The following is a 12,270-nucleotide window of genomic DNA, read 5'->3' as shown; positions in this document are numbered from 1 at the left end:
CTAGCAAACCCTTGGCTGTCTGTCAGCAGCTGAAGAACCAAAGGAAACTGTCAGCACCAAAGGTACTAAAATATTTACTTATTCTATCGAAACTTTCATAACGAGTGAGAATAGGAACCGAACCGTCCCTTTTCAGGAAAATTGATCCAAGAATTAATTTTCTTGTAATTTGGCGTCAAACTCAGAGTAGAACTCACTCAAGATAAATTCTGTAAAATTTTCATCGGCAAAAGGGATGCAGAAAGTGCTCATCGGCTGATAGCAGAAAAAATTTGAAGACACCTAAAAGGGAGCAATACCCATAATCATGTGAAGGCAGAAGAAATCCGAGATTTTTCTCTTTCAAACACTATTATTTCTTGGTATGAGTGCTATTTTGTACACTTAAAGGTAAAAGGATTTTTTTTTCTTCATTAGCTTAAGCTTGATTTTCAAGATGGCTTTCAGTACTAAGGAAAGAGCTTCTCCTTCCAAAAAATTTCAAGAATTCAAGACTCTGGTAAGTAAAGGTGAGTAAAGATCGGCAGAAGTAAAGGACTGGAGAAGGTATATATTTGCAAATTAGCTCCTTTATTATAGGCCAATATTGTTGATGCAGGGGACATGTGTCATTCGTAAAACATTGCACAGTCTTGAGGCTCTAAGGCCTCACTGGTTGAGGAGAAACAGTCATCAATTTTTGTTATCTTTCTAATCATTTCATTTTTCAAATTATCATGTTGTCTTCGAGGAGGCGCTAATGACTCTAAATGTATGAATTCGCTCAAAAAAAGCGACACCCGGAACATGAGTAAGAAATATAAGGTCTTAGTTAGATCTAAGACTCCCTACCTACTTACAAATGATAGTGATCTTTCCAGATCTTCCCACTGCTTCACCCTGATAAAACGAAAAAGTTTGGACAAGAATTTCAAGCAGCGTAAGGCATAAAGGGATGAATAATCGAGCAAGACTCGGAAGTATTGACAGCCTGACAGTTCTGAGGCCTCCTTCACGGAAAAAATTAAATTGCTGATTTAACAATTCAGTTGCTAAAAAAAGTGACTGCAATGTTTCGATGTAGATTTTACGACCAGAAAATGTTACTTTAATCACTATTGTGAGCTAATTTAACCGCGGGGGTGGTTAAGTAGCATTTTCTGGTTGTAAAATCTACATTGAAACATTGCAGTCACTTTTTTTAGTAATTGAATTTAAATCAGCAATTAAATTTTTTCCGTGTTGGCAAGGATAAGTACAAGCTTCCTCTTAGGATGCAGTTTTGACCGTTAAGACGGCCTCATTTTGGCGGTTCTACTCTTGACTGTAGCCACCCCAGGTCGAAATACTCGCTCGAATATTCCTTTTTTGCCCTACACATCCCTTAAAGCTGAAAACGGCCGTACACAAATTACGTGAGGCACTTAAGAGGGGGGGGGGGGGATGTCATTAACAGCCTTACACGGCGCCTTACGTGGGGAAGGCCTGAGCCTTACATAAGATTTCCAGCCTACATCCCAGGAAATTGCAAAAAAAGTCAGTCGAGCCTTACATAATTTTTAGAGGAGGGGGAGGGATGCCTTTCGGTGCCTTATGAAGGAGGGAGGGGGAGGAGGGATGCTTTATGAAGGAGGGAACGGGGGTCTAAAAATCGGAAAAACTGCTGTGCGTAATGAATGCTCCCGATAAGAGAGGTATTTCAGAAATTTTGTATCACATCCTCTTCATTTACAATAGTTTTCAAGAAAAGAAAGTAGTATACACAGCCATGCGGAAATTTTTTGACGAATTTTTTAAACTCTCAACCTCATTCTTTGCCAAAAGTTGACTTCGGTACATTGATCAGGATAAGGCCTTCATGTGTTGAATCTTCAGATTCATTCCTTTTTTTTTTCTAGTTGCCCTTGTTTGGATGAAGATCTGTTGGTTTTTTTTGGATTTATCCTCCAATTTGCGACTATTTACCCGGCCCGGATGGGCATGGAATCCCTGAAAAACTCCTTATTTCCCCGGAATAAACGCAGACGCATTATTCCGGAAGCACGTTCGACCCGAAGTTTCCCGCTGGTCCTTCAACGACGAACAGCGGTGCCAACACAATTGCACCAGCATTGTTTAGTATCTTCCTGGTTTTTGTTTCCTACGTAAAATACATCAATTTTTTTTTTTACTTTAATCGAATTCATTATGACCATGAATTGATAAAATTAAAGTGCGTGATCGTTACTTCTCAAAAAATGTATATCATTGCTTGTTTTTCTATAATATAGCATGTGCTCAAGCGGCTATAGTGGCAGCACTGTTCGTCGTTAAACTTCGAACGGCCGGCCGGACGTAATTCCGGAATAATATGTACGTCGGCGTTTATTCCGGGGATTGTACTTACGAGTCTTTTTTCGCGGTTTTCATGTCTTACCAGGCCAGATTTTTCTCTGCTGAAAATATTATTAAGAAAAATATAAATAATAAAAAGTAAAACATATTTTGAGTTTCGTGGCGCCTACAATCCGCAATTCCGCAAAACATAAATCTTAATATAATGAGGTACGACAACATCGGCATTTCACGGTAACTGTTGACAATTTGAATCGAAAATATAAGAATTTCTAATGTTTACGTCTCCGGGAAGGTATTTCATAAAACGACACCAGCGCCCTCTTTCTTGGTTAGGTGTTTTCTTGGGTATTTTGGTAAAATACCGTTTGGGGAAGTAGCCCACCTCCTATATATTCTGTGACAATAAATACTGTCTATCGATGGCTGTAGGTTCCAACGGAATATAAGCCACTAAACCAGCAAAAAAAAAAAAAAAAATTTCTAGGTTATGTTTATATTTACCTACCTCTTCACATGCAGTTTCGTGTCTCCACTAATTTTATAATTAAATCTCTGTCCTTCACAATTGCGTCGCAGAAATCACGTAATAAAAGCACATCAGCTATTTATTACATCTCTGAGTTGTATCGTCGTTCAGAGAATAGCTGGCTTGACGAACAAAGTTTTACCCTTGAGTGTCTCCGATCTTCATGTGATGCCTGTTTGGATGTGATACATAATGAGTTCAGGCAGAGAAGTCATAACCCTTCAGTTTGGTCACCAGTCCAACTTTGTTGGAGCTCACTGGTGGAATATTCAGGTAAACGAAGGATTGTTTATTCATAAGCGTGCATTGTTTTAAACACTAAACTAGTGCTTACGGCACTTACTGAATGGTCCTTAACACCATCTGAACTAAAAGCCAGGCAGACAAATACTTTGTGTGGTTGCATTTTATTGGCAGGAGCCATTTTAGATATGTATTTGTGAGCAGAAGATACTAGAAGCGTTTACTGAGAGGAACTAGAGTTTCTCTTAATATCGATATCCTTTTAAACTAGCGCTTTGATAGCAATACAAAATTGCGAGAATCTCATAAATTTACTTTCAGTTACATAGCTTGTCTATCCCAGTGACATGCATATAAAAAGCCCAGAGGTGTCGTCAGCCAAGTCGGCACTCGTCTACATTCCGTTTGCTCGCAACTGTGATGCAGTTGTCCAATTGGGATCTAGGATTTGCTATGCTCAGGATTGGGCTGCGGCCAATCCTTGTTTGCTATTGAACAATTGCATTTTAATCTCATGCAAGTGGAATGTAAACAAATGCCAACTTAGCTGACAACACCTCTACTCAAACTGGTATATTACTCATTATATATTTCATTGTATCTCTCAAGTTGCTCTGAAAGTTTCCGATATGCAGCGAATGTAACTCTTTTGCATTCAAAATTTTTAAAAGCGATGACATATTTTTTGGCTTTTGATTAAAGAATTAGTACAACTTTTTCAGTGGATGCAAGATTTCAATACCTACTAAGTAATGTAAGCTGGTGTCCCGTTTTCCATCTTTTGCTCAGAAGCTCCTCATACCTGCACTCCTCCTACATTCTTTTCCGGCATGAATTACGCAATTCAAAGAAGTAAAGTCAGTGAGAATTTTTTGTTTTTGTTTTTTTGTTTTTTGTTTGCCTCTTTACTTCTTATATGCTGTACTTTCTCTCTATCAAAACTCATTTTAACGAGAATATGTTGATCACAGCACCGCTCATTTTGACAAAAAATTGTTTGGTCAGTTCTGATTCATTGTATAGAGAGGGAGATTATTGTACAACATTTTACATGTCTGGGACAGGAGGCGGGCCAGTAGGTTCAGGATCCTCTTGATGTGCAGGTGTTACCCGAGGGTTTAATTTTGGGATGAAGGATTCTCCATGTGTACTGATCTCTTTTTTCTTTGATGTTCCAGGAGTCTGGATTTATTTATGATCCCACAAGTCCACCTTCTGAAATAAATCATGATGTTCTCTACAGGGAGGGCATCAACCACCGGGTAAAAATTATTTCTTCCTCTTTTGAATCTGTAAATCTTACAAGCAGTATGCAAAGCTTATGTACTCTTGCTTCAAGTCCAAGATTTTTCATAATTTTCCTATGAATTCTGTTCCAAAACTGATTATAAAATAGCATGATCGGCCAAGTTACAATCTGTACTTAAACACTGAGTGTTCTCAGTAACAATTAAAAAAGTCAACCAAATGTATCCAAGGTTTGACACCTATAAACAAGGTGTGACACCTGACAATAATAATTGACCTAATAATTGGTTTGATGACCAATGAGCACAACAATGTATCTCTATTCCTATGTTTCAAAATTTCCACTCCTATTTTATTTTTTGAAGAGAAACAAGTCAACTTTACAGCTTGAAATTTGCACAGATTGTTCTGCTAACATAGAAGAAAATCAAGGAAGTTTGCAAGAAACCGAGGTTGTCTAGTTTTCTAAACAAAAAATAATTACGACAGGATGTCTGCAGCATCGCAAACAGAAATAACCAGTTAGGTACTATGGCCATTTATATGATGGGGGTAATGTTGTTAAAACTCTTAGAGTATAACAATTTACAGTTACCTGTTTGTAATATTTTGGTATAATGCTTCATAATATTATTATTAGATAATTTTGTATTTTAGGCCTGCTGCTTCATTGACTTTACACAAGATTACCGAACATTTTCCTACAAAATTTTCTAAGAAGATTCTTCAAAGGGCTGAGCGAAAACCCATAAAATTATGTTCAATAGCAATGATCAATAATCCTGAGGAGAAAATAAAATAAAACAAGAAATTTGCAATTTTCCTAACGTAGATATGCTGTTTCATCTCTGGACTATGGTATTACAGAAGTTTCTTCTGTCAAAATACACAGCGCTTTTAGCTCTTCATTTCATCAGTAATGGGGGAACGAAAGACCAAAAGTCTTTTCAGATTCTTATAGAAAAGAATTTGGATTTTCAATTACGCATTTTGTATAACTTTCCATGATGATTCGATTGTTTCAGAACGAGGTCACTTTTACTCCTAGAGCTATTGTTGTTGACTTGCATGGTAGTTTAAATCATTTAAAAACATCCGGGGAGTTGTACGATGATCCAGGAGTTCCTTCGCCTGAGACCATACCATGGCAAGAAGACAAGATTGAAGTTGTTACAACAGATCAGCCAGTAAAAAATGAATTTTTACAAAACCTTGAGAAAGAGGACGGCGAAGGTAATCTTTCAAGAGATAGATATTTCACAAACAAATTTCTTTTTTGAGATACATTTTTTTAAGGATGAAAAATAAACATTTTTAATGGTCTGCAGGCAAAGTGACCTTATGGCTGTGAAGGAAATTTTTCCAGAGAGTGATATATTGGAAGGAAAGTTAAAAATTCGATTTCTTAGTCTTGGATGGAAAATTCGCCATAGTATCGCTAAAAGTAAGAATAATCTGGCACAAAAGTAAAGAATGTTGCATTTTATCCTAAAGATTTTAAGTCCTGATAAAAAGTCAAAGATTTAAAAAAAAAAAACCAACAATAACGTTTTCATTAAGTGTGTCTTTTAAATCTTTCAAATTTCCTACCATCATACCTCTTATTTGACTTGATATTTTTTTTTTTTTTTTGGGGGGGGGGGGTTTGTCCCAAAATTTAAACGAAACACTCCTCTGTGTCGGGATATCTAATGTAGGATTTTTAGATTCTTAATACCAGGCCTCTTATCCTGCGAATAGTCACATATATAGAGTGGACCCAAAATTATTTTTTCAAATAATAGATCATTCTTTTCAAGTAACAATTACATCAGTAACTTTAAATCAAAAATCCTCCTCCACAGTTAAACCTCTTCATCTTCGATCCCTGTCAGTATTTTCTTTTCTTTTTCAGGCGTTCCAGAGAATGGAAAAATGATTTTTGAATTAGACAATGATATTAATGTATGGTCAGATTACTTGAAAACCAGATTCCACCCAAGAACTTTATCAATAGTGAATGAGTATAAGCACAATGATAACAATCGACCATTTGAGTCCTACATTCAAGGTTCAGAAGTATGGAATTCGCCAAATTTTGGAGAAGATTGGTGTGATAAGTGTCGACTTTTTGTTGAAGAGTCGGATAATTTGCAAGTAAGTTATCTATTTCTATTATTTCACTCTTTAATTTGACACTCTGTACCAATGGGTCAGTTGAGTTTTTTTTCTTATCCGTGTGTCCTTTGAAAGTATTTAGTGAACTTGGCTCACTGTTTTTTCCCCCAACTTACTTCGATAATGGCAACATGTTTACTAGTTTACTTATGATTCTCTTTTTCTGGTAAAAAAAAATTAGGTAATTGTTCTAATCTGCAGTTCGTAAATTATAAAGGAAGATGGAAAAACAAAACAACAGAAGCTTAATGTTAATTGAAACAAAAAAAGGTTTAGAAAAATTACTTTCCTTCTATACCTGTACGTAAATTATTGTTTGAGAAAGTTGAGGAATTTTTGTCATCTATGTTTGCAAAATCATGGAAAATTCAATGAAAATGATGGATGAATCAAGATTCCATCTCTTAACAATTAAGGGACGATTAAAGAGTCACATCTCAGCTCCTTTTGTGACGTGCGGATTGGCTGCCGAATTATATTGAGAGTTCCTTTCTTCGGAGATTTTCTCTATGTTTTTTAAAAAAAAATTCTAATCATCTAAGAATCCCTTTTCCTCTTTCAGGGCTTCCAAATTTTGATGGATAGTACAAACGGATTCTCTGGTTTGGCAGGCGAGGCTTTGCAGTACTTAAATGATGAATATAATTCCAAGTCTGTTCTGACGTTCCCTGTACTGATGTCCACCAGCTCCAGTCACTCGACCGACGAAGAGTCTATGAGAATAGTAAATCTAGTCATGGCATTTGCCAAATCCAGTGAATTTTCCTCATTGGTTGTGCCTATGTCTTGCCACAACACAACGTGGCGACAGTACGGCCCAGGAAGAAATTTTCAGCACCTTAATTACGATGTAAGTTAGATACCTTTATATGTTATTACAGTTTTAATAGGCCTGTTGCAAACTTTTGCTAGAGCAAAAATAAGAGTTGTTACTTATAGATAATAATGTCTCAAAAATCAAGATGAGCGCATTGGCAAAGTCTGAAATGCACTCATAACTTCACAATCTGCGAAAGAAATTTGCGTGTTTTTAAGCTTCCCGCTTCAAAAAACGATACTACAGCACAGGTGAACAATTTGCTGGAGGAGTCGTTCCATCGTCGGCAATATTCTTCATGGCCGACGCTTCCGCAGTTCTGCGCCTAATTTGAGGAGAGATCAAGGTCAATCAAGGCAGGCGAGGAAAATATGAACCTAAACACGCCGATTGTCACTGGTCGTATCCTGGTCATGTGTTATCTCGTCCCAGCACACTTGTTTTGGCGGATTGTCGTCGGCCATGATGAATATTGCCGACGATGAGACGTCACGCTGCATTGGGTACATTTCTGGGTACATCTCGGGTACATCCTGATTGCATGGCAAAGTATGTACCCTCTGCCCATCACAGCCTTTAAAATGGCGGCTCAACTCGAAATGCGACCACCTTTCTTTATCTGTCTTGCAGATCGGAAGGGTTACAACCTGAAGGAAAAAACCGCTCTGCTGAAGTCAAATTGTCTTGAATGAGTCTTATAGATTGCAAAAAGTTTAAACTGAGTAGAGCTGAAAATTATGCCTTTGAGGTCAATTTTTTTCACATTACTCAAAAATGTGCTTGCCTCTTACATTCATTCAAGGTCTCAACCATCCCCCCTATGAATACTGTTAACTGCCCGGTACTCTAGTTTTAATGATTGCTTAATCGATTTTCTGGTCTTCTAATTAAAATATTTTTTATGTTGGTAGGTAAACTTTTCTTATCACACAAGTGCGATTTTAGCATCTTACCTCGAAACTATATCCCTATACTACAGACGTCGAAGTGATGCTTATCGAATGTTGAATCTTTGCTCTTCTGTCACTCCTACCGGTCGGAAAATGGCAAACGCTGTCCTCTCTCTTCCATTTGCACTCGGAGAGAATGGAAATCTACTCAGAACTCTGGAGCTGTGGGAAGGACCACTGTGGTCAAGTTTGACGCCTCATTGTGAGGTGGATGAAAGTGTCGCCCTTCAATCTATAGCAGTTAGGGGCATCCAAAAGCACCAGCTTGTCCCAACGTAAGTCCTCATCGAAATTGAATAATTCTGGCTTATTTCAGCGTGTCAATGTTTTTTTACACATTGATGGCAGAACTCCCAAACTGCGTATCTTATTTGCGGTATATGAAAATCCCCATTCCTGTTTTATTACTTAATGGAGGAACAAGTCAACACCATTCCTTGAATTTTTCTCAGAATTTGCTTTGTATAGAGAAAAAATCATGGAAGTTTTTAAAAAGTGATGTTAAGTAGTTCTTTATTTATAAAATGAAGTATGAGAAGAAGTCTGCAATGTCGCAAATCGATATACGTAGTTTGGGAGTTTCACCATCGATATCTGTTTCGCTTAGGTCAGAACATGCCAAAAAAAGGCAAACTTAGGCAAATAGCTGGAAGATCTCATACACCAGTATCAATAATGATTCAACTCCAAAGTTTCTTATTTATTTTAAATTTGTCAGCTTAAGCAGTGTAATTTTAGATCTTTGCCTGTTTTACCAGCTGCTGAATTTTCTCCCATTCTTCAATTTCATCTAAAGTATGTATCACATTAAAATTAACTATGTTTCAGCATTTTAAGACCGCAGGACCAATGTAACCCTCTTTTCAACCATACTACATCTGCTGGAATGCTGGATGCCTATCTGACATTCTCGTGTGATGGGGTTTCGTCGCAAGTGATTTCGATTGAGGAAAATATATCCACGACAGCACCATACCCCAATATTTTCTCAGAACACATACAGCGTGATGGTTCTTTCTCCTCAAATCCTAGACCTTCATTTATGGGTGAGCAAACTGAAAATTCATTTTGTTCGTGACAGCTCAATGAACATCACCTTTTGATATTAAGAAATTGAGGAATAATCTCTCTTAAATCGTTAGGGTATCAGTAAAATTATGAAATATTTTCGTTCAACATTTTACCAACCGGAGAGCTCGTAATTGGCTGGCTTTTTCCTCTCACTGCGCATTGGGTCATCATCAAATCACCCTATTCCTGCAAAAATACTTGAGATCAACTCCCAGGTGTGAAAGAATATTGATCCTTATTGTTTTAGCTTCTTATCACTGAAGGTCACAAAAGCCTTAAAAAAACTGTGTTAAGTATTTACAAGGAAAGGGAGGGTCTTTCAGTATTGTGAATTTGTCATAAGGGTGGAGGAAAAGTTATATCTAAAAGTCCACTCTCAAAAAATGGGTCAGTTGCGCTGGTCACAGAATCGTGTTTTGATGCTTGATTCTTGTAAATCAGCGAAAAATAAAAAGACGTGTTCAAACAGCAACTTTCTCTGTTCAATATCAACCAAGATATCACCCCTCGAAAAGTCGAGTTTTTGACGTCATCTACTGCGGTAGTGACACCCTTGGTTCTTTCCACCTTGCTTTCATCTTTCGGTGTGACACACATTTGTGCTGGTTGTTCAACGTGAAACTCAGATAGAAGCAAAGTGAAAGAAACCAAGGCCGTGTCATTACCGCAGTGGATGACATAAAAAACCTGACTTAAAGGGCGATATCTCGACTAATATTGAACGCAGGAGGTTGCTGTTTAGGCAGATCTAATTATTTTTAGCTAATCTACAAGAATCAAGCATCAGAACACGATTCTGTGCCCAGCACAAGTGACTCATTGTGCTTTTTAGAAAATGTGACCCAAGGACCTAATACCTCCAAATTGAGTTTTAGTAATATCTTGACCCAGAGGAAGTTAAATATTATCAAAACAAACGGTGTTAAAATGGTTTACCGTTGGCAATCAGAAAAATGTAGTTTTGAGAAAAAGTTTTTTAAATTTTCCTCCCTGAAATAATTTGTTTCTATAGTTACATTTTAGGCTTTAAAGTAAATTTAATAGACATCACTGAAGTTTAATCTCTTTACTCTTTATTGTTCACAGCTGTAGAAAAATCTTCGTCCATAGCAGGGTTACAGAGCGCCAAATCAACTGGTGACATGTTATCCTCGTTACATTCTGAAGCCAGTCGACTGAATTTACGTCGGATCCTTAAATCAGCTACATCAGATTTGGAAGTGGAAGATTATTCAGAAGCAAAGGAGACTCTTTTATGTTTGTCAGAATGTTATTCCGATAACATGTTCATTTGATAGAGCAGAAATTGATTTTAAGTCGCCCGTCTTACATGAACTTTTCTCAGGCAAAGGGGCTTCCAAAACTTGTAAGAGTTAACCTTGGAAAAATGAATTTTGTGAAATAATAAAGGTAACGAAGTATTGTTAAGATTTTCTCAGGGAAAAGAAGTTCCTCCGAAAAAAAAAATCTTGAACAAAAAATGTTCCATAACTGGCAATCATAAAAAAAGGCTTCGTTCTTGCCGGTTGAACCACTTTTTCCTGAAACTTTTCATGAAAAAATGCTTTTGAGTGAAAATCACTCAATACATAAAAATAGTCTGCTAAAGGAAAATTTTAAAGGTTAAAAAATTCACTGGTGTCTTAAATGCTCTCAATGCTGCAGCTTTGAATGGATGCTGTTTGTTAGCTGCTACAATATTTTATGCAATCTTACTTGAATTTTTGTCTCGTAATTTATCTGAGCCCTTTCAGTCACCGTGTACGTTATAGTGTAAAGAGGCCATTTGCATGGAGTCTTAAGAGAAGTCGAAAAATTAACCGTGGGTCTTTAATACCAACATTAAAAATAGTTTTGAAAATATATTTATTTTTTCATTTAATTTCATGACCATAACAATTGATATTAGGCAGCCTTCTCCAGATTTTTTCCACAGGACATATGTTTTGTTTTCTTTTAACAAACATATAAGCACCCCAGAGTCAAAAGGTACCTAGCCCCATTTTAGTCATTCCGAGATACCAGGGAAAAATGTTGTCGTTGTCTTCATTGATTCCTATATAAATAGCAATTTCTGAAATTCCGTATCCCATACTCGGCGAGATAGAGCTACCCAATTTTCCACACAAGAAACTGTAATTGGAGATCACCAAAATGACACAAAATAGATTCTTCAAAAATGTAAGTTAAGTACCTTTTGGCTTTGGGGCACTGATATGCACTTTTAGGTAATGTACTGTACAACCATAATGGGGTAATGTAGCCATCTCAAATAAATTACAGATTAAAAATTGCAAATAAATTTCCATGCTACCTAACGTGGCTTTTCCCTGTTCCTACCTTGCTATTGAAGTGAAGAGGTAAACAACCCCTACAGTTTATGGGAGCCAGACAAGTTTTCTCGATCTTGGCCCAAATATTCTTTATGCAAAAAAACCGACTAATCCTACATACTTTAAGGTGTACTAACGATTTCGAATGGTTTCGCAGCTCCTTGAGGCTTCCTAAGTTGGGAATCGGGTGTTTTTGACCATTTTCGATACCCCTTACTTACCGTCACGCAGCCCAGCAGACTCATGGAGTCTTTTGGACCAGAAAATCTGACTCCCTAATAAGATTTTGTCAACTTTTGATGATGATACAAAAATCAATCGATAGAAAATGATCAACTATTTATTTCACCTATGATAAAAAATATTCCTAATGGGCCTGTTGCAAACTTTTGCTAGAGCAAAAATAAGAGTTGTTTCTTATACATAATGCCTCAAAAATCACGATGAGCGCATCGGCAAAGTCTGAAATGCACTCATAACTTCACAGTCTGCATAAGAAATCTGCGGTTTTTTGAGCTTCCCGCTTCAAAAACGATACTACGGCACAGGTGAACATTTTGTAAGAGGAGTCGTTCCATCGTCGGCAATAATCATCATGGCCGACGCCAA

General features: G+C 37.1%; 1 protein-coding gene across 2 annotated transcripts; it reads left to right on the top strand.

Moving 5' to 3' along the window:
• Positions 1-2,800: 2,800 nt before the first annotated feature.
• On the top strand, positions 2,801-11,191 carry mst (misato mitochondrial distribution and morphology regulator). Of its 2 annotated transcripts, none has more exons than XM_019061291.2 (8): positions 2,801-3,115; positions 4,264-4,347; positions 5,359-5,566; positions 6,228-6,469; positions 7,053-7,340; positions 8,219-8,532; positions 9,086-9,303; positions 10,415-11,191. In XM_019061291.2, exons 1-8 carry the CDS (start codon positions 3,035-3,037, stop codon positions 10,621-10,623), a joined length of 1,644 nt encoding a protein of 547 aa, XP_018916836.2. In that variant the 5' UTR covers positions 2,801-3,034; the 3' UTR covers positions 10,624-11,191. The 2 variants fall into 2 exon arrangements, with proteins under 2 accessions (XP_018916836.2, XP_018916844.2); XM_019061299.2 differs by lacking the exon at positions 2,801-3,115 and adding an exon at positions 3,901-3,942.
• The last annotated feature ends 1,079 nt before the right edge of the window (positions 11,192-12,270 follow it).

This window comes from Bemisia tabaci, chromosome 1, assembly GCF_918797505.1.
Source record: "Bemisia tabaci chromosome 1, PGI_BMITA_v3".
NCBI classification, from domain to species: domain Eukaryota; kingdom Metazoa; phylum Arthropoda; class Insecta; order Hemiptera; family Aleyrodidae; genus Bemisia; species Bemisia tabaci.
The sequence above is the reverse complement of the archived record's forward strand: the minus strand, read 5'-3'. Positions and strand labels throughout refer to the sequence as shown.

Coding starts and splice junctions, on each gene's coding strand:
- mst (XM_019061291.2), top strand. CDS start 3,035: ATGAGTTCAGGCAGAGAAGTCATAACCCTTCAGTTTGGTCACCAGTCC. Junction 4,348..5,358: donor GGGAGGGCATCAACCACCGG/GTAAAAATTATT, acceptor CGATTGTTTCAG/AACGAGGTCACTTTTACTCC. Junction 8,533..9,085: donor AAGCACCAGCTTGTCCCAAC/GTAAGTCCTCAT, acceptor ACTATGTTTCAG/CATTTTAAGACCGCAGGACC.